General features: G+C 57.9%; 1 protein-coding gene across 1 annotated transcript; it reads left to right on the forward strand.

Moving 5' to 3' along the window:
- Positions 1–1,746: 1,746 nt before the first annotated feature.
- Positions 1,747–26,555, forward strand: PIAS4 (protein inhibitor of activated STAT 4). The gene is made up of 11 exons (XM_043466207.1): positions 1,747–2,260; positions 6,972–7,398; positions 17,719–17,803; positions 18,411–18,452; positions 18,840–18,930; positions 19,038–19,166; positions 19,272–19,377; positions 21,437–21,510; positions 21,599–21,759; positions 24,339–24,469; positions 24,772–26,555. The coding sequence occupies exons 1-11, from the start codon at positions 2,234–2,236 to the stop codon at positions 25,038–25,040; spliced, it is 1,542 nt and encodes a 513-aa protein (XP_043322142.1). The 5' UTR covers positions 1,747–2,233; the 3' UTR covers positions 25,041–26,555.
- Positions 26,556–27,373: the final 818 nt, after the last annotated feature.

Raw genomic sequence — 27,373 nt, forward strand, 5'->3', positions numbered from 1 at the left:
TTACAATGTGTTAATTTCTGGTATGCAGCAAAGTGATTCAGTTACATATGTATACATATGTACACTCTTTTTCAGATTCTTTTCTGTTATGGTTTGTTACAGGATATTGAGTATCATTCCCTGCAAGATACAGTAGAACTTTGTTGTTTATCTATTTTGTATATAATAGTGTGTATCTGTTAATCCCAAACTCCTAATTTATCACCCCCTGCCCCCGCCTTACCCCTTTGGTAATCATGTTTCCTTTCTATGTCTGTGAGTCTTTTTCTGTTTTATAAATAAGTTTATTTGTATCATATTTTAGATTCCACATATAAATGATACCATAGGAATGTGCCTTTCTCTTTCTGACTTCATTTAGTATGATAATCTCGAGGTCCATCCATGTTACTGTAAATGGCATTATTTCATTCTTTGTTATGGCTGAGTAGTATTCCACTGTATATATAAACCAAATCTTCTCTATCCATCCATCTGACTAAACACTTTTTTCAAAACATAGCCATAATACCATTATCAGATCTTCAACTGTGCCAACCATGATGGCTGCAAGAATCTTATTATGTGATCAAAGTTCCTAAAACTATACATTACCACCACCAAAGGTGGCGGTGGTTTAGTTGCTAAATCGTGTACAACTCTTGCAACCCCATGGACTGTAGCCTGCCAGGCTCCTCTGTCCATGGGATTTTCCAGGCAAGAATACCGGAGTGGGTTGCCATTTACTTCTCCAGGGAATCTTCCCGACCCAGGGATCGAACCCAGGTCTCCTGCATTGCAGGCAGATTCTTTACTGACTGAGCTATCAGGGTATTTACCATCAAAGGAAAAGTACATATAAAAAAACCGGAGAAATCCAAGTATTTGTACCTGAGTTGACTATGTGGTATCAACATCAATTTCCTGGTTTTGACAACACACTGTGGTTATTTATGTAAGATATTATCATTGGGAGAAGCTAGATGAAGGGTACCTAAGGGTCTAGGGTGCCAGTTTTGCACCTTTTCTTCTTTTTTAAATGGCTTTAGTTTATTTATTTAACATTTATTTAATACGGATCACTTTTGAAGTTTTTACTAAATTTGTTATAAAAATCTTTCTATGTTTTGTTTTCTCCCCGCCCCTACCAAGGATCAAACTCATCCTCCTGCATTGGAAAGCAAAGTCTTATCCACTGGACCCCTAGGGAAGTTCTCACATCCTTAAAAAGAAAAAAGAAAAAAAAAAAAAAACTATAAGATAAGTAAAACAAAACCCTGCAGAGTCAGAGTTCTGGTGAGGCGAGGGAAGTCCCTTATACAATTACAAGTTGTATACCCTCTTAAATTTTAGTATTTTCTTCACTATGGATATTTTTGCATTTTTATATAAAAATCGGTAACTTGATAACTGAGTCATTTGTGGCGCTTCATTTTCTCAAGGGATGGGCCCCCAAATACGTTTTTATCCTCTTGCTTTCTTTGACACAAGAAAGTTTGGGCTTACCAGCTCACGGGCACTGGGGAGCCACGGAGAGCTCTAAAGCTGGTAAGTTTCCGATTAGCGCAGATTCCAAAGGTTTACCGTGGGTGGAGAGGCGGAACTCGCGGGGCGGGAGTGGTGGTGGTGGGGTGGTCACCTGCACCGCGGTAATTGGGTATGGGGTACAACATTTCTCTGCCGGCGGCGCACCAAGGGGGTGAGGCGCCCGCGCCTTCTCAGCCACCCCAGGACCCGGATGTACAGCGCGCGGGGCTCCCGGCCCGCTGAGAATGAACTGCGATGCGCTCCAAGGCGCCTCACTGCACGCACTGGAGGCCGCCGCGCGGGCCAACCATTTCCTCCTCCCAGGCAGCTAGGCGTCCGATCACACACCTGGAGGCTGCCTCGCGCAGGGGACCGCGACACCTGGCTGCATTGTTGTCGCCTCAACTGTCTACTCCTTCCTCAGACAGGACCCAGCACCCGCCCCAACGTGTTCCGGCCTTGTACCCCTTTAAGAAACCAGACCGGCCAGGGGTGGGCGTGGTCGCCGTGAGTGAAACGGGAGGGGGTGCGTAGTCGGGCAGCCTTGATTGGCCCGAGGCCCGGGCGGTGGCCGCGCGCGCTTGCGCAGTGCGCGATCGCGCGCGCCAGAGGGGAGGAGGGCGTGAGGGTGATAATTGGCCGCGGCAGGGGCCCCGCCCGCGAGTGGAGGGCGATCACGTGACGCGACGGCTGGGGGCTCCCGGCGCGGGGGACGCTGGTGGCCAAGATGGCGGCGGAACTGGTGGAGGCCAAAGTGAGTGAGCGGTGGCGGCGCCGGCCAGGGCGGGTGGGGGTCGGGGGCCGGGCGGCAGGCCGAGGTCTGTGCCTTCCGCTTGGGGCCCCACGGCGCGGCCCGCCTGCGGCTCGGCGTCCTGCCCCCTCGCCCGCCCCTGGCCCGGGGGCTCCGATTGCGGGCGGGGCGCGAGGAGGCCGGGGGCGGGGCCCCCAAAACCTCACCCCAGTCTCCGCGCAGGGGGTTCGGCCCCCCAAGCGTGAGGTTGGGTCCTCCCCTCTCCAACCCAAGCGACTAGGGTCCAGATCGCGCTGAACACGGGCACAGGGCCGTGCCTCCAGCTTGAGGCACATTCCCCCCGGACAGCATGACGGGCTGGGCTGCTCGTCCCTTCCTCGAGGTCGGCGCTCTTTGGCTTGGGGGAGTGTCTGCCTCTCACCGCTTCCCATGGTATAGTGGGCTGGCATCTGGGTCTCAAGTCTCCTTGCCCAGCTGATCAGGCTGCGCTTGGCGGCTCTCTGCTCGGAAGGGTCCTCTGATTTTTCTGGACCACTTCCACCATCCTGGGTGATGAGCTGGGGATCCTGAACCGCCCCCAAACACAGAGTGTCTCTTGGGGGTCTGTACCCCAGGCTGAGGTTTAGAGCCCTTATTCAGCTCCCGCTCTGGTCCCAGAGCCCCGCCCCCCTCCTGACACCCTTCTCACCCCGGAGTGGGCGCGGTGTTAACTGAGCTTGCCTTCCCGGGTGTGATGGAGCCTTGGTCCTGGTGTCGGTTCCTTCCTAACTCTTTTCTCTCAGTCATAGGTCCTGGGCTTTGCGTACCTTCTCACTCTTTCCCCTCCCGACAGCATTTGTGCAGCTTTGAACTCTGCTCCTGCGAGCCCTAGACTCCACACTCGCAGGATCATACCCTATTTCCAACCCCAGCTGGTTCCCTTATACTCACCCCATCACGAGTCTACTGCTCAGACCACACTCTCCACACAGCCCCTCTTTAGATCTGTTTAGACACCCCGACTCTGGCGTCTGAGGCCCCACTCCTTTTGCGGGTCTCTTATGTTGACCCTTGGAGTGTACCCAGTTGGGTTCCCAGCCTGTCTCCCCTGTATTGCTGTCTGGGGTCCGCATTCTACATCCCAAAGATGTCACCTCCTTCTTGCTTGAGGCCCCTTTTAACCGTCTTGGGACTAAGCTGGGAACATCCGTCTCCCAGGGAGGTATCTACTGTCAGATGCCCCTGCGAGATGAGGCTCCAGAACTCTTGCCCCTGACTAGGCTGGGGTTCTTGCCTGAGAAGTTTATTCAAGGCCGCTCATCTTTCGGAGTTGGGGGACGGGACCTAGCAAGACTGAGGCCCCGCCCCCTCCCCGGCTGATCTCCCCTCCCCGGGGTCCTGACCTGTAAATGTTTTCTCTCTCTCGCTCCTCCCTCTCAGTCCGTCTCCCTTCCCTTCCCACGGGGATCTGAAATACAGCCCTCACGGTTCTGTGATTATCGGGTATTACCCTCCCCTCACCCCTGAGCGCCCTCCGCCTATACCTGCATCACACACGCAGCCATCGCGCTCTGTTTTGAGAAATTGAGACTTGCCCTAGAGACGCAGGGGTCTGAACCCTGCCAGCCCAAGGTGGAAGCCTGTGGCCTGAAGTCCCCTGGAGCCCTGAAATTTAACCTCCTCAGGGCACTGTGGGCCTGTGGCTCTAGACGCAGGCCGGCCATTCCAGCCAGAGAGTAGGGTCTGAACTATTATACCATCTAGGGCCTTGAAACATGATCTGATGAACTCTACTTGACCCTTCCATGACTGGGGCCCCCTCCCCAATTAGATCAGGTTGACCCTTTTTCAAGTTCTCTAAACCATGAGCCTCTGTCCTAGGGGGTCTCAGGACTGCCACCCAGCCTGCTCTGATCCTCTGGAACCTTCCTACTTCTTCAGTGCCCTGCTGTCCCCGTGGAGTGCTTTGCATGTCATTGAAATGACTCCCTCTTTCAGGCACTTTCTTAAACCTTTCATAGTGATAACCAGAGACTTATCTTCTGGGATGCAAAATGGGCTGATCTGAGAGGAGAGCAAGGGGGGCTTATTCATACACTTGGAAATCTGAGACTCTTCACCTGAGGCCCCTGAGAGGGGTTGGGGGGAGGGGCTGGGCTGGGCACTCCCCTAGAGGGTGTGTAGCTATATGCGCTGAGTTCTGAGTTCCTGCAGTGAGGAGCCCCTGTTCAGTTGAGCAAGGCTGTTGTGTCCAGGCCGCTGTTTCTCCTCGCGGCTCCTAAGGGGCCCAGAGTTGAGGCTCTGGAAGCCGTTGGGGCCTGGTGCTGTTTATAAACACAGATCTGAGGGGCAGGCGGTTCAGGATAAAGCCAGGCAGGAAGTGATCTGTGTAGCGCTTGGGGCTTCTTCCTGAATGTTTGCGCCCTGCTCATTCCGCCGCCCCCCCCCCCCCACCCAGTGTCAAGGGCAGGCTCCTGGGTAGTGGCAGCTGCTGAGAAATCCGAGTCCTGAACATATGGCAGCTCAAGAGGTGTGCCCCAGGCTGCGCGTGCACACGCAGCTTCCGGATGTCCCCAACCTGGTAGAAGGGGCAGGTGGGGGCAGCGGCTCCCCAGGGCGGGGTGCCCTGTTGTGGTCAGACTCTTAAAGGCCAGGCCCACCTGCTTCGGGCTCAGTGGCTGGCGGTCAGCTCTTCCACATGACTTCGCCTCTCCTCCTGAGTGCCTTGGGCCTCTTCCAGAAGAAACATCTTGTCTGCAAGCCTTTCTCCTCTGTTCAAGGTAGAAAGTCATGCTGAAGGAGGCAAAGCCTCTTTGATTGCAGAGTTTTTGGACTCTGTGGGGGCCTGCAGACCGCTGGGTTCCCCACCCAGGGGGCATGCTGGGGAGTGAGGGGCTCCTCGGCAGCTGGAGATAGACAGCCTCAGGAGTCCAGATACTGCCAACTCTGCTGTGGACACATGGGGAGGCCTGGCACCAGCTACTTCCTTCTTGGAGCCTCAGTTTTCTCACCTGTATAGTGGGTGCTAGTCCCGGTGAGATGAGTGAGTGCGAAGGCCGGCGAGCTTGGCATGGGTGGGTGCGCCCCATATTCAGCATGGGAGGAGGAAGAAGATCCTGCAGCAGCAAAAGGCTCCCCCTTCAAGGCTTTGCAGGCAGGACTGGGTCCCCCTCATGATTGTGAGGCTGACAGGGACCCAGGCTGCTCTGGGAACCTGGGGCAGAGCCTGCCTTTGAGCTTCAGGCTCCTGAGTCCTGGGGCCACCGTCATACATGGCACATCTCACTCTTTGATAGCCAGGAAGCACCAGCGCCTTCTGGCTTTGAGGCCACTGCTGTAAACAGCCTCTCAGGGGTCCTGCCCACCTCAGACCGCCAGACTTTTTCTAGTTGCTTTTAAGTGATTTCTTGATTTCTTTGGCTGCTGTCCTGCCCCCGGCTTGCCAGCTTTCCATGTCCGCACTTGTCGCCTGTACTTTTTCTTTTTTCCATTCCGCCTGGAAATTTCTCTCTCCCACCACGTTTCATTTATCACAGGCCAGCTTCAGGGCTCGGCACAGGTGGCCCCCAAACCTGGCTGGCCCATCCTTCTGCTTATGGAGCATATTAGGGAGTCCACAGTATCATGGAGGGCAGGTCACTGCTGGTCAGTCCCACAGAAAGCATCAGGGTCCACTGTGCTCTTGTTTTGATCTGATTTCGTTGGAGGGACACTACCAGGCGATAATCACCAGACCTCAGTCATCACTTTGCTACAGCTCAGTTGCAACCTCTGACTGTTGGGTCCCTGTGCTTCTCTTTTGGGGGGGATCTTGCTCCTAGGGGTCACTTGCTGATGTCTGTTGGATGTTTGTGGTGGTCACGACTTGGATTTGGGGGGCTCCTGGCATCAAGTGGGTGGGGCCAGGGATGCTGCTCCACACCCCACCATGCCTAGGACAGCCACACCCCAGAGAACGATCCAGCCCCGAGGACCACAGTGCCAAGGGGAGGACATCTGCCGGGGTGACCTGCAGATTCTTTGATGGCCTCAGCAGTGCTCGGCTGAAATAAGCCAGTGCAGGGGCAGCCTGGTAGGGAGGAGCCACCCCGGTTCAGAATCAGGTTTGGATCTTGTAACTTGTACCCAGCCTGGCAGGGGTATTTGAAGGACCAGAATTAAGTACGTAATCACTCACCCAGCTCAGTCCCCAGCAGATGAGTTGTACTGAGTGAGTGGTAGCTACGCCCTCTGGACTGAAGGGAAGATGTGTTTGTGGCCGATGTTGCTGACGTTGGTTGAGTACTCATTCTGCTTCTGTACGTCATCTTCTCTGGCCCGTTGCACATGCCATCGTCCCTGATGAAGAGAGGCCATCGGTATTGCCAGCTAAGGAGTGGCTGAGACTGTTGACCAGGAAGCAAGATTCCCAGCTCCTGCCCTGGGACTGCTTTCAGACTTGAAGATGGGGAAAGAGAACCTAAAACAGAAGCACCTGTGGTGTGGTGGCAGGGTGGGGGTGGGGGGCAGTCAGAGAAGATTTTGCTGCATTGGTGCTGAGAAAGTCTGGAGGAGGGGAGCAGGGCTGAGCTGGGACGGGGCCTCACAGGGGAGGGTGAGGGCAGGCATGGAGGTGGGACCGAACCCAGGTGAGGGGGCTCAGTCTTCCCTGCCACCCTCCCAGTTGGCCTGGGTGGCCCCTTACCCTGGCAGCATCTCCCTCTGAGCGTGTGTGTCTGTGGTTGCTCTTCCCCAGAACATGGTGATGAGTTTCCGAGTCTCCGACCTTCAGATGCTCCTGGGTTTTGTCGGCCGGAGTAAGAGCGGACTTAAACACGAACTTGTCACGCGGGCCCTCCAGCTGGTCCAGTTTGACTGTAGCCCCGAGCTGTTCAAGAAAATTAAGGAGCTCTACGAGACGCGCTATGCCAAGAAGAGCTCAGAGCCTGTACCCCAACCCCACCGGCCCCTGGACCCTCTGACCATGCACTCCACCTATGAGCGGGCCAGCTCGGTACCCAGGACTCCCCTCACTGGCCCCAACATTGACTACCCCGTGCTCTACGGGAAGTACTTAAATGGACTTGGACGGTTGCCTGCCAAGACCCTCAAGCCAGAAGTGCGCCTGGTGAAGCTGCCCTTCTTCAACATGTTGGATGAGTTGCTGAAGCCGACGGAGCTGGGTGAGTCCCCGCCCCCCCCAGGGTGGCCCCACCTCCCAGTTCTCCCAGCGCCCAAGGCCCACCACATGGCCAACCAGGAGCATTTTCTGGGGGGGCATCAAGAGCCAAGGGGCTGCATGCAGGGGACTCGCCCCTCCCAGAAGGCACAGGGACCCACTGTTGGGTCCTTGAATTAGTAAGCTATAGCTGTGTAACAAGTTATCCTAGATGCCAACAGCTTGGAGTAGCTGACACTTCAGTTTCTGAAGGTCACAACTGGGGAGTGGCCTAGCTGGGTTGTTCTCACTTGGGGTCGCTCGGGGTCATGGTCCAGCTGTTGCCAGGGGCTGCCTAATCTGAAGGCTCGACTGGGGCAGGGGTGGCATGCTTATTCATGGGACCGAGACACCAACTGTTGGCTAGAGACACCAGCTCTTGCCACATGGGCCTCTGCGGGCTAATTGAGTGTTCTCCCAGCGTGGTGTGGAGTGGTGGCTTGTCCCCCCCCCCCCCGCCCCGTGATGGATCAGGGGGAGGGGGCTGCAGAAAGGGAGAGAGAAAGTGAACGTGGTCACATGTGTGAGCATGTGACCCCACTGGAAGCCAAGGGCTCCCCTGCAACCTCAGCTTGGAAGTAGCATGTTTTTGCTTTGGCCGTATCCCACTGGTCACAGGGACCAATTCTGCTGCACTGTGGGCAGGGCCTTTGCCAGGCTGGACCACTGGGAGGTAGGGATCACTGGGGGCCACCTGGAGGGGTGGCCACTCTGCTCTTACTCCTGGTGGCAAAGGAGCTGGAGTTTTGATCTGAGGTTCAACCTGATTGCCCCACCATCCCCGCCCCCTAGCAGAAGGCTGTTTCCTAGTAGGCAGTCTGTGGGAGTGACCCTGGTCAGCAGGATCAGGCCTATCCACACAGGCGGGCCATCAGTGTGTGGGTAGGTGTGTCTGCAAGAGGCAGGTGCAGCCACAGGTGGAGGAGATGATGTCGCGGACCTTGTTCTCGTTTCTCTATCCCTTCTGTTGACTGAGGACCCGCTGTGTGTCAGGCCTATAGGGTGGCACGTGAGTAGGCCCCCACTGCTTCCATGCAGCTGGATGACTGGGCTGGGAGTGGGTGTCAGCCTAGACTCAGTCTCAGAAGCTGCCCTGAGCCCCCCACCCCTGAGCCACAGCTTCCTGGGCCTCCAAGGCTCCAGAGAGCGAGTAGAATGCAATGGGGTGCTTGTAGTCCCTCCAGTTTTCCCAGGTCCCTGAGTGTTCCTATTCACCCACACACTCCTCTTCCCCCTCACACACACACTCAGTCTCAGCGTATCTCTGACCACCTGCAGGGTGGGGGATGCAGACAGAGCCCGCCACGCTTGTAGAGGCCCCCTGCTAGCACCCTTTGTTTGAGGCCTCCAGGTACCCCAGCCTAACCTGGTGCTGTGTGTCCTGAAGCCCAACATGGTGGGCCCGGGTCACGAGTCAGTCCCAGCACCCTGTGCCAGAGGTCGTGGCCGCTCCACGCCCCCGCCCACCATGCCCCTGGCCACGTGTTCCAGTCCCTCTCAGCCCTGCTGACCCAGCGCCCTGCCTTGCTCGGCAGGGGCCCCCTCTCTGCCCACAGGCTTTAACTCCAGCCCCCAGCTGCTGGCTCTTCTGTCCTGCCCTGGTTGGGAGCGGGAGGGGAGGAGAGGACTGGCGGCTACCTCGCTCCTTCTCCCTGCCACCTTTGGACTTAGGGAGGGTGGGGTCGCATCAGAGGTAAAGGAAGGTGCCATGGATGGGTGGTCCTGGGGTCTGAGGCCCGCACTGCAGCCCAGGGCTGTGTCCTCCACTGCCTTCTGTCTGACATCAGGAGGTGTTTCTCGCCAACCCCTGGGTGGGGGCAGGTTGGCCCAGCAGCACCTGTCATGGGATTGTTGTGACAGCTCTGGGGACCCAAGGCCTTTCCCTGAGTTTCTCTGTCTCTGCTACCCCCGCCCTGGCCTCTCTTGATGTCAGGACTCATTCCCCAACACCCCCCAGCACAATCCCTATAGACTGGGACCTCAGCCCTGGCTGTGGCTGTTCTGAAGACTGAGCTGACAATTCAGACTCTTTCCTGAGGACTCAATCACCATCTTTGCAACAGGGAGGCTGGGTTTTTAAAGGGAGGCTGCGTGGCGGGCTCGGCACTCAGCAGGGGCCAGGACCAGGACTGGAGGTGACTTTGAACTTGGGGCGGCAGCCTCCCTCCCTGGCCTGGACTGTGGGCTTCCTTCCTGCACGCAAATGTGCAGTCACTCCCGGCCCACAATGCATCACTTTGCCCTGAGCCCCCGGGGACCCCGGTCACCTGATCTCCGGGAGAGTCTGCTCCCCTGTCTGCACCAGGAATCACTCGGCTCTGCTCAGAACAAAGAGGCCGACCCCACCCTGCCTGTGCTCCCACCCATTCCCCTGCCCCTCCCCCAGGATGCACCCTGCTCCCGAGTCTCCAGGACCCCCAAGGGCTGCCCGCGGTCCTAAGGGGAGGCATGATTGAGTGAGCACATACACCGGCCCTGAGCCAGCTGGTCCCCTCTGCTCTGGGACCAGCCATTCTGGGTGCCTCCCCACAGTGCCTTCTATGGCTGGCACAGCCCAGGAGCCCCCTCAGGAGGCTCAAGCCAGCTTCCCCTTCTCCCGCACCCCAGGTTCTGACCTGCCACCTGAAAGGAGACCCAAACAGTCTGGTTCTGTTTGCCAGATCAGCCACCGGCCTGCTCTGGGATGGAGCCCGCGCCTGGCGGACAGGAGACATAAATCACGCACAGAGGAATGTTCGGGTTGGGGGAGGGGAGGGGAATAATGGAGCCACAGACCCGGAGCTGGAAGGACCTTAGGAGGCAGATGATCCACTCCGCAGGGGTGGGGATGGCTTCCAGAAAGGTCAGGAGACTAGCCCAAGGTCACACAGCATCCTGAGGAGGGGTCCCTGGAGCCCTGTGCTCAGCCAGCTTCCCCACTCAGCCCTCCCCGCGCCACGGCTGCCTTGCTCTCCTGTGGGGAAGCACTGTCTCTGAACCACTCTGGACTCTGGGCCTCATTTCAGGACTGGGAGCCCAGCCGTCAGGGCCAAGCATCCAAGGCAGAGGCGCTTACAGGGGGCTGGGAATGCAGTCTTAGATCCAGTGCTGCTGCTTGGGTCTTAACCCCCTGATGGCCTGAGGGTCCCCCAGGCCTGGCCACTTGGGCTGTTAGTGACCAGAGGCTGACTGGGGAGGGCCAGACCTCAGGGCCACGGTGCGTGGGCGAGAGGAGGTGCTGTCATGAGACATGCTGGCAGAAGGAAGGAGGCACGACCTGGCCCTGCACTGCCCCTCGGCGCTCCCGGCATCCTGTGGGCAGTGCCTTGTGGGGTGGGACCACTCAGGCGGCCCGGCCAGGTGATCGAGCTGCCCCCCCAGGTCTCCTTGTTGCCCCAGGAGGTGGTCGGCTGACTCTGGTGGAGAGCCGCCAGTCTAGCACCCGCCCTATTGGGCAGGGCCCACGTAGGTACCTCATTCAAGGTCTAAGCCCTTTGGCTGGTATTGCCCAACTGACAAGCAAGGCAGCGGGGTCCCTGACTGGCAAGGAATGCTCTGAGCAGCAGTAGGGGTTGTCAGTACCAGGAGCCCTGTACTGTGCATTTGTTGGGAGGTAGCAGTCAGGAAGGCTTCCTGGAGGAGGTCACAATCCCACCCGGACCTGAGGGATAAGTAGTAGTTAAGCTGAACTTAAGCGGGTGGGTAGGTGGGTGTGTTCCAGGCAGAGGCCCAGTGGTGAGAGAGTTTGTGAATGAAGGCCGTTGTGACCAGTGCGCGGTGTGGCGCAGGCCGGGGTCAGGAGAGCGGGCTGGACATAGGTGGCTTGTTGCCTTGGGGGGACCAGCTGGCGTGTCCTGAGGGCTTCCCAGCTTTTCTGGGCTATATTTTACCTCTGTTCTGAGGCAGGAAATACCCCTGAGGTGCAAAGAAGCAGAGGCACCTGCCTGCTGCCCACAGCCTGGTGTGGGACCCACCCCGCCCACAGGCCCTCCGTGGCATTCTTGGCCATTCCATGCCGTGGGAGCCCGGACGGTCACAAGGTGTCCTGTGTCCTGTGTCCCAGCTCCAGGGGCAGGTGGCCTGAGCTCCTGGGCTGCCTGGGCCTCCCCTGTCCGTGGTGGTGGGAGGGTCTCCACCAGCTCTGCAGCACGTGGTTGCCCTGGGGAGCGCCCGGCACGGCCAGTGAAGGGCTCCTCAGGTGGAGGTGGAGGTTTTCCTCACAAGGCCTCCTGCCCACAGGCCTCAGTCCTGCCGGAGCGGGCTCACTTCCATTGCCCATGACCCCCTCAACCTCCCAACTTTCTGCACAGCCCTGGTTTCCACCTGCCCAACACCCGTCCTCCCTCCTGTTTTCTCCACACCGCCACCCCCCCACCCCCCCACCCCGACCCCAGCTGCAGCCAGAGGAAGCTTTTAGACAGCAGGCTGATCCCATTCCTCCTCTACTCCAAGCACTCTCCTGATCTGCTGGCTTGTCTGCCAGATCCCCTCCTTGCCCTCATTTGCTCCCTCTCGCCTGGTCCAACCCTCACCCTCACCCACTCTGCTCCACCTCCAGCACTCCTGGCCAGGTCCTGCCCCGGGGCCTTTGCACATGCTGTTACCAACATGGTCCTCCCTGCCCCACAGCCTAATCTAAAGCTCACCTCCCTTTCTTCCTCATCACTCTCTCATCCTCTGAGGCCTGGGGCTGGCTTGTCCCCATCACATCCACGGGACAGAGGGGGTGCAGGCAGTGTGAGCAAAGGCTTGGAGCTGAGAAGCAACCGCAGGCTGCAGGGCGAACACTGAGCCGCCGCTTCTGCATTCATTCCTCTGCTAATCCCACCAGCAGGAAGTCAGGGGTGCTTACTCCAGGTGGAGGAGCTGGGGTTTGAACCAGAGCCCCTAATTGGGGCTTGTTGTACCCACCCGCCTCCCTCCACTGTGAGCCCCCTGCTCTGCTCCCAGCCCTGGGCACCTCTTTTACCTCCTCTGGGACTGCCCGCACCATCCGTTAACCACTGGGGCCAGGCCTTGGCCGGGAGGAGGGGCCTTGGGAGCCCAGGGGCAGAGGCCTGCCAGCCGAAGATGGAAGTGGGAGGAAGACCAGTCATAGCCAATTGAACTACATCTATGTGTATGTGTGTATGTATGTATTTATTTATCTGGCTGTGCCAAGTCTTGGGGCTTCTCTGGTAGCTCAGACAGTAAAGAATCTGCAATGCAGGAGACCAGGATTTGATCCCTGAGTCGGGAAGATCTCCTGGAGAAGGGAATGACAGCCCACTCCAGTATTCTGGCCTGGGAAAGTCCAGGGATACAGCACAAGGGATCTTTAGTTGCAGTATGTGGGATCTAGTTCTCCGACTGGGGATCGAACTCTGGTTCCCTGCATTGGGAGCTTAGCCACTGAACCACCAGGGAAGTCCCAGCCGATTGACTTCTTAAAGTCTCTTTCTGTTTAAACTTTTGTAAAAATATGTATTTATCTGCGAAAAGGCAGGTTAATAGCAAAGCAGTCAGGCGCTTGTTCTTGCTCCCTGCTCAGTGGGGCCCCACTGCTGGTTTATCAGTCACCACTACCTCCACCCCCCCCAGTATATGTTGAGTACCTGCTGAGATCATTACATATTCTTTGCTGGCGGTGCTTTGTAGGGCTGCCTTGCCCTCTGTCAGGGTCCCGGGGGAGGTTTCCCTGGTTCACTTGGTCCGCCTGCTGTGGACCCTGGGGCAGGGTTTTCCCTTTAGTCCCGGAGAGGCTCTGAGGCCTGTGGGTGTGCTTGGGGCTGGGAGGGCGTGTACCTCCTCCCAGCCCCCACACCACCTGGCAGGGCCTCCCCCACCCCGCGGCGGAGTGTCCACAGTGAACCAAAGACATGGGGAAATGGTGCTAATTCTCAGGACAGAGAGGTTTTGGAGAAAAAGGAAGCCGGGAGGGAGGTGGGGGTTGCCGGAGCTGTTGGTGGGCTGGGGTGGGGTGGGAGTTGCAGTTTTTAAATAAAGCCACTCGGGAAGGCTTTCGTCCCAGTGGCATTTGCACAGACTTAAAAGACATCAGAGCTGTGTAGATCGTCGGGGGAGGAGTGTTCTGGAAGAGGGGATGACACGCGCACAGAGGCCCCGAGGCGAGGCGGGATGTTCTTGGCAGGTGGCGAGCAGGAGGAGGCAGCCAGGGTGGCTGCGGTGGAATCAGGGCCATCAGGGCTGGGGGCAGGGCCCTGCCCCCATCACTCCCCCTGACCCCTGAGCTTGGGGGAGCCAGGAGGGGTCTGCACATTGATCAGATGAGCCCTGATGGTGAGGGGGCACCTTTGGAAGCCTGCGCCAATAGAATTGGTCAAGGGGAGCCAAGATTGGAAGTTGGGGCGAGGGTTGGAGGTAGGGGCGAGGGTCGTGGAATCTTGGCCTTGAACAACTGGGAGGGTAAGGCCGCCCCTGGAGATGGATGGCAAAGGCTTGGGTTTGGGGGACCCCCACCCTCTCCCAGCGGTGCAGCCTGTGCTGTGTCCCAGCTTAGGTGGCAACTGGCCTCCCCTGGCCACTTGGCTCCCTGGAGTAAGAGTCAGCCACTCTGGGCTGATGGCTTTGGAAAGTGCCACCTGCCCCTGCTGCATGGACTCAGGACCCAGCTGTCAGTGACCTTTCTCTCCATTTCTGCTTTGTGGCTGGCGGGTGGGTGGGCCCTTCCCTTGCCTCCCAGGAGATTCTGTGGGTTTGGGGGAGTGTGTTTGACCCCCAACTCAGCCTGGCGGCCCAACTCAGGTGATTTGAGGCTCCTCCCCCCACCCCATAAATAATTGCCCCGGGCTCTTCGGGCAGGTCTGGGCACATCTGCAAGTACCCTGCACAGCCCAGCCCTCCAATTAGGCAGCCTTCTCAGGGGCCCCGCAGGGACTCCGGAGGGACCAGCCCTCCATGCAGACAGGAGCTGGTAGCTTACTGTTCACTGAACGCCAGCTCCGGACCGGCACTGAGCACCCCCAGTAACAGTCCAGTCCTGGTGGTCCCGGGCATAAGGGGCGCCAGGCTTGGGTGGGGACGGAGCTTGGGCTCAGTGAAGCTGGGGTGGGATCCCTCGGCCCCACGAGGTCTGGCTTATGGGCCCCAGCTGCTTTAACATTCAAATTCTGTTTGCTTTTTAAATTTTGGAATTCAGAAGGTTCTGAAGCAGGGGTGGGCTCTTCACCCTGGCCACTCCAGGCAGGTGCTCCAGGCTTTTGCAGTACCGGGCAGAGTGGGGACATGGAGGCAGAAACTGTGTGGCTCGTGAAGCTGAAAATATTTATACTCCAGCTCGTTCTAAGGACAGTCTGCCCACCAGTGTTCTAAAGGGTTTGCCGTAGGAAGAGAGCCGACACCTTGCCTCCCCAGGGCTTGTTGCCAAGGCTGTGATCGAAGCCAGTTCTGGCGCCCCCTCCCCAGGGGCAGCTGTGGCGCAGACCCCCTCCTCGGGTTTGGTTCTGCACCTGGCAGCCAGAGCTGTACCCTGTTCTGCACCTGCTCTTCCCACTTAAACCATCCTGGGGACTGGTCTCTTGTCGGAGCACAGAGAGCCGCCTGATGGGAGCTCCCGTGTTCACGGAGCTTAGTATTCCTCCACGTAGGGCCACATCACACCGGTGGGCATTTAGGTCCTTAACTGCTGCTCATAAAAACCGTTCCGCATCCCGTCTGACAGTGGTCCTTGGTCTTCTGTATGTGCACCACCTGCAGTGGCTGCTTCTGAGGTGTTAGTCATTTTGGCAGACAGTGCTAGCTTACCCTCCCTAGAGGGTGTCACTCCTAGCCATAGCCTCATCAACTTGTCTGTGGTGTTGGTGTTTTTTGGCCTCACCACACAGCTTGTGGGATCCCAGCTTCTGGATCGGGAATTGAACCCAGGCCCCCCTGCAGTGGAAGTGCAGAGCCGTAACCACTGGACTGCTAGGGAAGTCCCAGCCTCATCAATTTTTATCAAACTTTTCAATCCCTTCCAGTCTGCAGTCAGATGACTTCTCAGTGTAGAGGATTTTTTGTTTGTTTTTTGGTTTTGAGGGGTGGTTTTTTTCCTTTGCTTCTTCAAATGTATGTTTAAGTTGAAGTATGATTGATATACAGCAATCTGGTACAACTTCCTGGTGTAAAGTGACTTCATGTTTTGATGCATCACAGAATGATCACCACTCCTCAGGGTGGTTTTAAATTTTTAAACTTTAAAATCCAGTTTCCATAGAGTGAAATCCACAGATACTTAGCTTGTCATTTGAGTTGTAGCAGAGGCACGTGCTGAGTAACTGCAGTGCCACCAAATACAGAACATTTCCATCACTGCTGAGTTGCCCCACCCCTCCACAGCCCCCAGAGGCCGCCTCCGTTCTGAGCTCTGTCACCGTGGCTTAGCTTTGCCTCTTCAGGAAGGTGGCATAACACACCGCACGTCCATCTCTGCATCTGCCTTCTTTGTTTCAGCTGTACGGCTTCCTGTCTGTCCATGTTGATGAATGGATTACAGCTTTTATAGTATGAAAGTACCACAGCTTGTCCATGTGTTATTCTGTTGCTGGTCACTCGGGTTGCTTCCAGTTCAGAGCTACTCGGAATAGATTAGCTGGGCATTCTTGCACAAGTCTTTTTGTAGACTGACTTCTGCTTATTTGGGAAATACCTTTAACAGCAGGTTGCTGGTTACAGGGCCAGGTATATGTTTTACTTTATTAGCCATTGTCTAACAGTTTCCCTAGGTGGTTGTTCCATGTTACAACCATGTTCCCTGTTACCTCAGCAGAGAGTTCTAGTTGCTCCACATCCTTGGCAGCACTTGGAACGGCTGGTCTTGTCATTTTAGCCATTGTAAGTAGAGGTTTCGTAGGTTTCATCTGTTTGTTTATTTATTGGCCACGCCTTGAGTGGCATGCCAGATCTTAGTGCCCTGACCAGGGACCACACCTGAGCCCGCCCGCAGTGGAAGTGCAGATCCTCAACCAATGGACCACCAGAAAAGTCCCTGTGTAGAGGTTTTTAAACCAACCTTGCATTCCTGGGCCAAATCCCAGGGGGCCTGGCTGTTTGCTCATGTTTTGTTAAAGATATTTCGCACTTATGAGAGATAGTCAACTGTGTTTTTCCTTTCTTGATGCAGTTCTGTCAGGTTTTGGAAGCAGGGTTATGTTGGATTAAAATGTGTCAAGAAGTGTCCTTCCTCCTTTACTTTCTGAAAGAGTTTGTCAGTTTTATTTATGTTCTTGCTGAGAGGCTTGTGGAATCTCAGTTCCCCAACCAAGGATTGAACCCGGGCCCCAGTAATGAAAGCCTGGGGTCATAACCACTAGGCCACCAGGGACTTCTCTGGAAGAGTTTATATGTAGTTCATATGATTTCTTCCTTAAACATCTGATGGAATCGTGAGTTCATTTTTTTTTAACTGGTAAAAAGCTTTTCAAACTTTCTGTATGTTTCGATGCTAGTCTTGATAATCTGTGTTTGGAAGATTTGTTCGTATCCTCTAGACGAATTTATTGGTGTGAAGTTGCAGCCCCTCTCCTGCTTCCCCCCGCCCCCCACCCTGGTCAGAGGCCCCAGGGTCTGTACTGTTGTCCACTCCTTGTTCCTGACAGTTTGTGCTCCCACAGTCTTACTGTCAGTGTAGCTCAGTGTTTATCAAAGAACTTTGGGTTTGTTGGTTTTCTCTGTTGTTGGCTTTCTAGTTCATCGACTTTCATCTTTATCTTTAGTTTCCTTCCTTCTAATGGCTTTGGCTTTGGCTTTTAGTTTGTGCTTTTTTTTCTAGCTTCTTGTGGAGGAAGCATACAGCTTTCATTTTAAAATCCTTTTCATTTTTTTTTTTTGTCTCTTAAACCCATTTCATTTAAAAACACACACATTTATTTTTTTATTGGGCTGTGCCAGGCCTTTGTTGTGAAGTGGCATCTTTAGTTGTACTATGTGAACTCTTCAGTTGCAGCCTGTGGGATCCAGTTGCAGCCTGTGGGATCCCCATGACCAGGGATGGAACCTGGACCCTCTGCATTGGCAGGTGGATTCTCAACCACTGGACCACCAGGGTAGTCCAGTTCTCAGCCCTCTTGAACAGAGGGGCTGTAGAGGCTACTACTCCCCGAGAGGCCCTCAGTGGGGAACATGGGGGATATGAGTGTTCCCTGGACCATAGGCAGTGATGAATGGCCCCAGGAAGGGTCAGGATCCAACCCCCCACCATCCCTAGTGGGCCCCACATCCATCCCACCCGGGTGGGCCCAGTCTGAAGAGGGTCAGGCCTGGAGGGATGATGGTGGTTGACACCCTTGCCAGGGCCCAGGCCTGAGCCTGACTCCACGTTTGTTGTCAGTTCCACAGAATAACGAGAAGCTTCAGGAGAGTCCCTGCATCTTCGCCTTGACCCCCAGACAGGTGGAGCTCATCCGGAATTCCAGGTGTGCTGTGCCTGCCGCCAGGCAGCCCGGGGAGCCTTCACCAGGAAGGGTGGCCCCCACCACATGCTCTTAGCGCCTCTAACCCACAGCCCCAGGTCGGCCAGTTGTCCCCCTTTCACAGGGTCCCGCCTCACTGCTCCCGACATCCAGGATGGGGGCGTTCTCTGTGGGGTGTGGGGCAACATCCTGCCCCCACTCCCTTGAGGCCGGGAGCCCCTCAGTGGTGACCACCTGTGTCCTGTGGGGGCAGGACCACCCTGGGTGAGCAGATGAGGGAGGCAGGCTGGTCCCAGGCTCTGACTCTGCCCCTCGAGGCCTTCAGTTTCCAGCTGGGACAAGTCACCACCAGGGTGGCTTCCCGGTGGGCATAGGGCCCACACCCACTAGCCCTCTTACCATCCACACAGGCCCCCATTCTCCAGAGAGAGATCATTTGCCCAAGTCACCGGCAAGTAGACGGTGGGGGAGAACATTCTAGGTGATGCCCTGAGGCCTTTGGTTGCTGTGGGAGGTCGTGGGTTAGTCCACCTGGCTGTTCCCTGGCGAAGGCTCAGAGTGGCTGCTGGGCACAGGCCTTCTCACTGACCCTCCTCTGCTCCCCACACAGAGAACTGCAGCCGGGGGTCAAGGCCGTGCAGGTTGTCCTAAGGTAAGCCCAGGTGTGCCTGGTCACAGGGGTGGGTGGGGACACGACCCTTGCCCACCTTCCCTTCCGCCATCCTGGATGGCTGAAACCCTGTCTCGCCCCCCCCCCGGGACCCCAGGACCCTCTCAGACTACCTCCGCCCCCACCTGATCCTCCCTTCCTGCTCTCTGGCCTTGTCCGCTGCCCACCCCCCACCCTCAGGCCAGACACTGGGTCCCCAAGGACCTCCCCACACCCATACAGTCTAGCATTGAGATCCCCCTGTCAGGCTAGACCAGACACAGGTCATGTCGTCTCCCCCTAGCTCCCCATCTGTCTTCCCCACCTCTCCCAGTGGGCCCACCCCTGCCCACGGTGCTCGTGACCCCATGGTCCCCATTGTCCTCACAGAATCTGCTATTCAGACACCAGCAGCCCTCAGGAAGACCAGTACCCACCCAACATCGCTGTGAAGGTCAACCACAGCTACTGCTCAGTGCCGGTGAGTGCATGCCCAGCAGCCCGGGTCTGCTGTGGGGGTGGGGCAGAGTGCTGGGGGGCGGGGGCATAGCACCTAGAGGTGGTTGCAGCCGGCACATCTGCCCCCAGGGCTACTACCCCTCAAACAAGCCTGGAGTGGAGCCCAAGAGGCCGTGCCGCCCCATCAACCTTACCCACCTCATGTACCTGTCCTCGGCCACCAACCGCATCACTGTCACCTGGGGCAACTACGGCAAGGTGAGCGGCCTGGACCCGCCTGCCTCTGCCCAACCGCCTCTGCCCAGCCTGCCCTCGCAACCTGGCCCTGACTAAACCGCCCCTTCCCGCCCCGCCACCCCCCAGAGTTATTCCGTGGCCTTGTACTTGGTGCGGCAGCTGACCTCCTCGGAGCTGCTGCAGAGGTTGAAGACCATCGGGGTCAAGCACCCGGAGCTGTGCAAGGCACTGGGTGAGCCCCGGGGCTTTTGGCACTGCTGGGTGGGGCTCCTCTCGGTCCCTGGTGCTGACCCCCAAATTCGTTGGGGCTTGTTCCTGTGGGCGGGCCCTCCATGGAGGAACCTGGACTTCCAGGGTCCAGCTGTCACCCTGGGGTTGGGGTGCTCTGGGAGGTCTCTAAGAGAGTGCAGAAGGAAGTGGGGAGTCAGACCAGGAACCATCAGTGCAGAGGCCCTGAGGAGGGACGAGCCAGAGCTCAGTGAGTGGGCACAGAGAGGCAGGGTGAGGGCCACCCAGGTCCATGGGGTGAGGGGCCTTGGAGGGCTTGTGGGGGAGGGGAGGACCCCTGTGATCAGTGGTCCAGGCAGGTGCTTCTGGGCTGATGTGCAGAGACAGGGTGCGCGGGGTCAGCGCTCAGAGGCTGAAGATGAGGGTCTGACCAGGGATGCTGAGACCATTCAGTTTGGGTTGTTTTTTTCTTTCCAAACCAGTTAAAGGGAATGGGGCTACAGAGAGCGTTAAAAGCCCAGTGACAGCTTAGACGGACAGACGGAACCTTCCTGCGTCCTACCATGGGCTGCTGTGTATGGCAGTGGCTTGGGAGTTCCCTCTCTGGTCACCTGGAGGCCCTGGTGGGCTGGCTTCCCACTCCATCCCCATGCAGATCTGGGCAGCAGGGCCTGGCCACATCCCAGTCTGACCAGTGGAGACATTGAGGCCAGCGTGGCAGAGTTAGGGCTCTGTGACCGCAGGGCCTCAGCCTGGGCACCCCCCTGCCCCTCCTTACTTTCTTCAAAGGGCCCTTTCTTCAACCCTACCCCCGCCTGCCTGTTTCCCTGTGGGGACAATGGCCAGCTTGACCAGAGGAGGTGGGCTTCTCACATTGGGCTTGGTGTGGGGCTGGACAGGGTCATCCAGGCACTGTGGGCCCCAGGGGGCATAGGCCCAGAGGCCTGGGTTGACTCCTCAGTGAACGGCCAGGAGGAGCAGCAGGGTGGTGTCACGGTGTGTGGGACAGCTGACCGCCACTCGGGCAGCCAGGCTCCCTCTCTGGTCGCAGCGGGGAAGTCCTGTTGTGTGTCTCACCGGAACCCCTCCTGCTGCACACGCCCTCCCTCTGTCATGTGGAAGAGGACAGGGCCTTGCTATGAAGCGTGGTGTGCGCTCGGTCCATTCTCAGCTGCTCTGGGTTTTTCTGAGGGGCCAGGGCCTCGGGATCTATCCTTCGTTAGTACTTCTCAGCCAGAGAGAGGGGCCACAGGGTGGCTGAGAACAGCAGGACACTCCAGGGTGGGGGACAAATTGGCCAGTCACCCTCAGCCCCATGTGGGAGGAGGAGGAGGGGGCACAGTCCATGTGTGGAGGAGGGAAGAGCAGAGTGCCCTCCACTGTGTGGGCCTAGGCACAGTCCTGAGCCATCTGGGGTTTGGAGTTCATAGTCTCAGGTTGGTCAGCCAGCTCCCTGCGCCCCCTGCAGGCCCCTCCCCAGGGCTGCAGTGCGCCATTTCCTTCCAGGCTTTTTTTCCCTCTACACCTCGTGTACTTATAGTCAGGTAGCTTTGTGGTTGGCACCCGCCATCTTCTGATTTGTGAGAGAAGCAGGCTTGGGCGGTGCAAGGGAACTGTCTCATGGGCTCGTTCCTGTGAGCCCCCAGAGGGCTCTCCCGGCCTTGGGGCTTCCCAGCTCTTATAGGCCTTGATTTTTATCAGAAGGAACAGTCACAGCAGGTGACCCTTGTTAGCTCATCTGGGTCTTTCCAGAAAGGGTAGGCTTGTCAGGGGGCCCCCTTGTGTGCGCTCAAGTTGTTGTCAGAAATGAGTGGCCACTGCCCAGGGCTCTTTAGCATTAGCTGCTCCTCATAGTCCCGGGCCCTGGAGCTCAGGCATGTGTCCTATCATTGAGGGAGGCGGGTGTGACGGACTCGCCATGTGAACCCTCTGAAGTGGGGCACTGAGCTGTTAGCTGCTGCCCTCCCGAGCATCTCTTGTGTACTGAGGGAACCCCCTGCTCAGCTCCGGGCCTGCAGGCACCCCTGTCCCTCCTTGCTGACATCAGTCACCCCTTCCCACAGTCAAAGAGAAGCTGCGCCTGGACCCTGACAGCGAGATCGCCACCACGGGCGTGCGGGTCTCCCTCATCTGCCCGGTGAGTCAATGCATGAGGTCACAGGGGCAGCCAGTGGTGGGTGGCGCTGGCTGGGCGGCCGCTCACACCCATCCCTCTGCCCCCGCAGCTGGTGAAGATGCGGCTGTCCGTGCCCTGCCGCGCAGAGACCTGCGCGCACCTGCAGTGCTTCGACGCAGTCTTCTACCTCCAGATGAACGAGAAGAAGCCCACCTGGATGTGCCCGGTGTGTGACAAGCCGGCCCCCTATGACCAGCTCATCATCGATGGGTGAGTCCCGGGGCGTGCGGACCCCTTGCCTCCCAGGGCCTTTGGAAAGAGGAGCGGGGGCCCTGTGACCCCTGAGGCTTCCATGGTCCTTCCTGGTGCCTCTCGTCCCGTGGCAGCTCCGATGGCCCCAGGCTAGAAAGAGAGGCCAATGTCAGCCCTGGAGGATGTCAGGGTCTTTGCTGTCTGCCTGGCGATAGTGTAGCTTCGATTCAGAAGAGGGGCTCCAGACCCACAAGGTCTTTTGTTGCTCCCCCACGACCTTGCATTTTCTGAGCCTGTTTCTTCCCCTGGGAACCTGCACAGCTTGGGGAGCAGCTTTTCCAGCGGCGCTCAACAGAGGCTTAGTCGCATCTTTCATGTGGAAGAGTGAGGCAGACACACGTCTCCCCAGCACTCTGCCCAGTTCTGTTGTCCCTTTCCTAGGGGGCAGCAGTGTGTGGTCAGACTGTCCCCTGAGCCTAGCCAGCAGGCCCTCCCCACACTGAAGGGAACATGGGGAAAGAGGCCATTCTCCCCAAAGGAAAACTTCACTCTGGGCTTAAGTTTCCAGAAGCCCAGCACCTGACTGCCAGGCTCCTGCCAGGTGCTGGCCACACCCACTTCTGACCCCAGAGCTGGGGCTGGTGGGGGTGGGGACCGCGTGGCTCAGGCAGGAGGGGCCATGGGGAAGCTCTGGACAGCTGACTACATGATGGCCCCACCCACACCCAATGGTCGAGGTGCAGCTGGGGCCAATGCCGTGAGGAATGGGGTAGCCCTGACCTGCAGTGGCTGCATGTTGACGGTCCTCATCGTCCGACACTCACTACGTTAGATGTCTTGCAAGCCCTCCCTCTCAGCTGCTCAGGGAGGTGGGCCTTGATCATCCCCACCTTACAGATGAGGAGACTGAGTCTCAGGAGGGGCATCCCACAGCCCAGGCCCCTGGCTCCCGGGTGCTAGGCAAGGACTTGAAGAAGCAAGTCCAGTCAGGCCAACTATGAGCCTGGGTCCCCTCCCAGCAGGGGCAGAGCCGCCACTCCCACAGTGTCCAGCCTGGGGTGGGGTGAGGAGGCCCCTGGGGCCGGGCACCAGGCTGGGCCTGAATGGCAGCTCTGTTCCCGGCCTGGCAGCTGTGCAGCCTGGGCCCGCCTCCCCCCACAGCCCTGGAGCAGGTCACTTGGGCCCAAGTGCTGGTAATTCTGACAGCTCTAGGGACTCATAGGCCTAGGGCTGGGTAGTGTGATGGTGTCCCACACAGACTGTGATTCCATCAGCCTGCAGGGCCTGAGTGTAGCCAGGAAGGCTTCTTGGAGGAAGGGTCCTTGAGTCATACAGTTCTTCCTCAATGCTCTGCTGTTTTGTTTCTGGCCCTTAGCTGGGTGATTTAGGGGGCCCCCAAAGAACTCCATCCTTCAGGGAACTCCCCTGTGGGCATGCGGGTTGGGAGGACTGAGCCAGACACAGACACTGTTACTTGTGCTCTGCTTAGAGAAGAGGAGCATAGAGTAGGGCTTTGGAGGATGAGTAGGAGTTTTCCAGGTGTGACGTGCATGGCAGCCAGAACTGTGCTCATACTGTGGTGACCGGGGGTGATGGGGTTTGGAGGGGCCCCTTCAGCCACAGAGGGTGTCCCGGACAAGGCCCCCCTCCTGTGTGATCGTGACAGAGGGGATCAAAGCCACCTGCAGGCAGGTGCGGTGTAGATGTGGAACAAAGGCTGAGGGCTCTGGTGGGTGTGCCCTGCTCCCGGCCCCTACCCAGACCCTTGTAGCTGCTGTAGAGGGTGGGTGCTGGGCCCTCCTCACCCTGAAGGCGGGGAGACAGAGGCCCAGGAGCAGCTGTGGCAGGACCAGAATTCAGGCCTGCCATCACATGGCCTCATGGCCTAGGGGGACTGACTCCCCCACCCTATACCACTGCGCTCCGCCCCCGCTCCCTGTGTCTCCCCAACTGTAAAGTCAGACTTGCTGGCAGTCTATTAGGAGCAGCACCTGGGGCTGTGACTTTCCACAGGTGCCCTCGGGGGTGCTGCTGGCTGACTGCAAGTGACCTGAGCCCCTCCTGCTCCCAGGTGAGCCCAGAGCCTCTCAGGGCCTTTGAGCAGCGTGTGTCTCCTTTCTGAGCCCCAGGTTCCTCATCTGTAAAAACAGGCAGCACAGTGTCAGGATGAGAGGGTGGGGGCCAGGGAGGGGGGCCTTCCTGTGGCTTGCCCAGGCCCCATGCTCCAGAGCAGCTGGAGGGCAGGTCCCGTTCTCTGCCAGTCATCTTGCCATGATGGGGTGGTGACTGACGGGCTCACTATGTGTGGCCCTCGCAGAACCTCAGGCCACCAGGTGTGGCCAGTGCTGTGTACTTAGCCCTGCTGCTGCCTGGCCTGGATCTCCCTGCCTGCAGGGTGAGGCAGGCCCATGGCCCACCTTCTGCAGCAGCTACAAGGGTCTGGGGAGGGGCCAAATGCCCAGACCAGGAGCAAGGCACACACCAGAGCCTCCAGCTTCTCTTCAGCATCATGCCTTGAAGCACTGTTTAGGAGAAGGAGGTGGCTCCTGGGGAGCACAGTGCAACCCTGGAGTCAGCACCCCTCTTCCTACCCCTAGGCTCCTCTCCAAGATCCTGAGTGAGTGCGAAGACGCGGACGAGATTGAGTATTTGGTGGATGGCTCGTGGTGCCCGATTCGCGCCGAGAAGGAGCGCAGCTGCAGCCCCCAGTGCCCCATCCTCGTGCTCGGTGAGGCCACCCACCTCTTCCTGGGGCTTGTCTCCCGCCCCGCCACCTTTTTATCTGAAACACAACTGTCCCAGTGGAGGCAATCCCTCTAGAGAGGGGCATCCGAGGTGGTCTGTGAATGGTCAGAGGCGGTCCAAGTGCCAGCCCCATCCAGAGTGCCAGGGGCCTGCGGGTATCAGGCCCCTTGCCCTGTCCTCCAAAGTGGGCCGCACAGCCAGGCTGCCCCTGCCCCTTCCTGGCCTCGATTCCCCTGCTCTGCAGGCTGGCAGCCCCCTCAAGCATCTGTCCCCTCTCCCCTGCAGGCACCTCGGACGCCAATGGGCTCCTCTCTACCCCCAGCGTCAACGGTGGGGGCGGCAGCGTGCTTGGGAGTGCGGGCAGTGGAGGTGGCCCAGTGGGCAGCGTGGAGAACGGGAAGCCGGGAGCTGATGTGGTGGACCTAACGCTGGACAGCTCGTCATCCTCGGAGGAGGAGGAGGAAGAAGAAGAGGATGAGGAGGACGAGGACGAGGAGGGCCCCCGGCCCAAGCGCCGCTGCCCCTTCCAAAAGGGTCTGGTGTCGGCCTGCTGACTGCTGGCCGCCGCTGCGCCGGCCGGACACGCAACTTTCCTGGTGCTCACCACTCGGAGGGGCACAGGCGGGCCTTGGGCACAGAGGGAGGAGTGATTTTTTTTTTCTTTTCATTGTTGTTCATTTTGTTTTTTCCACCCCTTTCCCTGGCTCCTGGCACCTGTACCTCTGGACTCTCCCATCGGAGGATTAAAAAAAAGGAAAATGACAAAAAAAAAAAAGTATAAAAAAAGAAAAAGAAAACAAAAAAGCAAACTTAAAAACAAGGCAAACCACCCACACAGCCGCTTCCCCGGCCGGTGTCGGAGCCCAAAGTCGGAGCCGACCCTGGGAAGGGTAGGGGGGAGGCCCAGGATGCCTTGCCCCCCAACGACCATTCCAGCTGGTGCGAGGGACCGGGTGGTGGGAGTTCAGGGAGGACTGGCAGCCGAGTGGCCCTCTCCCTGGCAGCGGTGGCAGCGGTGGCCACAACTCTTGACATTCATCTGTTCCTTTGCTTTCTCTCTCCCTGCTAACTGCTCTCCTGAGAGCCCAGAGCAGGGAGCCTCTTAGCCAAGAAGCCATGGAGTGGGTGGGGGTGGGGTGGGGCCTTGGGGGGGCAGGGGTGGGCAATGGGGGGACGTGGGGGGGCCAGGGAGGGTTTAGCCACAGATGTGTTGTATTTTTTGAAAGTGCAATAACTTGGTATTTTGAAGACTCGGCATGTGGCCAGGCCCCCCCCACCCCACCCCCCCAGCAGGCGGGGGCCCCAGGGCGTGGCACCGTGTGGCGTGGTGGGGGGGTGGGTCTCAGTTTTCTAGCCAGCTACCTCGGTAACTCCAATTCAGGTTAACTTCCCTAGGGAACAGCGCAGGTGTCCATGGACACCGCCTCCTCGGCGGGGTGGGGGCCGCCACTTCGGAGGGGTGGCACGGACCTGCCTGGCCTCTCCATTTGGGGTGGTTCCTCCCCCCTCTTCTTGCTCTTGGGTTTTCCGACGGGTACAAGGCCTGCCTGGCTCCCCCCTCCCCCGGGAGCCTCACTCTGGTCTTCCAACAGGACTGGGCGTCAGCTCCCCGCCCAGCCCCACCGGCCCCCCAGTGGCTCCCAGCCTTGGGGGGTGGTCCAGCGACCACGGGGGTTCCCGCAGCGGCCCCAGATGCCTCCACTGGGTGCCCGACCCCCTGCCCAGCACCCTTGTCCCCTGGAGGCCACACCTGGTTCTCCAAGACCGCCTGTGCCCGCCTTTCTTTTTTGCTTTTATTCTTCCCTGCACCCCTCACCCTCAGACCCCAGAATAATTTTTCTTTGTATGAACAGAACTCTCCTAGTCAGGAAGCAATATCATTTCAGGTCTAGAGAAGAAAGGGACGTAAATCTGGTCGAGGGCAAATTCAGTTTTGCTGTATAAACTCGGTTGTGCAGTTCGGCCCCCCCTCCGTCTGCACCGGCAGCCGAGGGCCGCTGTTTTCTAATATTTGTATTCTAATTTAATTGTTTTTTAAAAACGCAAATAAAAAAGTCAAGGTGAAGCTACCACGGGGTCCGCCTCTCTGTGGGTCGGGGGCCATGGTCAGGAGCAGAGGACAAAGCCAGAAGCCCATCCACGCTCCATGCTCCTCGTGGCGTGCCACAGGACCTGCCGGCTTCAGGAGGCACAGCCTCCAGTCCAGTGGGAGAGGTGCTGCCTTGAGCTTTGAGGTCCAGTGTGTGTCTGCTGGGCCGGGCCAGTTCAGACAGAGCCACCAAAATGCAAGGAGGGTCCCTGCTCGCTCTGAGGGGCCAAGAAGATACATGGCTGATAAGCTCATAGAAAGATACCATCACCAGTCAACGGGAATATGTGCCCCTCATCCCCACTAGGACGGCTAGTCAGCGAGGATTGGGGAGAAGTGAGGCCCTGGAGCAGCCGCGGTGGGAGAGTCCTGGCCAGGGTTGCCATCTGGCCCAGTGGCTCTGCTCAGGTGTCTTCCCACAAGGTAAATGAAAACAGGTTCACATAAACACTGGTACATAAGTGTTCACGTGGTCACAGCAGCATGATTCACAACAGCCAAAAGGTGGTTGGGAAACAACCCAGGTGTCCGTCAACAGATGGACAGACACACCACACACTCCATCCACAGTGGATTATGTGGGTGCTAAGTCACTTCAGTCGTGTCTGACTCTAACCCCATGGACGGTAGCCCGCCAGGCTCCTCTGTCAAGGGACTCCCCAGGCAAGAATACTGGAGTGGGTTGCCACAGTCTCCAGAGAATCCTCCAGACCCAAGAATCAAAACCCACACCTGAGTCTCCTATGCTACAGGCAGATTCTTTACCATTGAGACAGCAGGGAAGCCCAGTGGAAAATG

Source organism: Cervus canadensis, chromosome 4 (genome assembly GCF_019320065.1).
Source record: "Cervus canadensis isolate Bull #8, Minnesota chromosome 4, ASM1932006v1, whole genome shotgun sequence".
NCBI classification, from domain to species: Eukaryota; Metazoa; Chordata; class Mammalia; order Artiodactyla; family Cervidae; genus Cervus; species Cervus canadensis.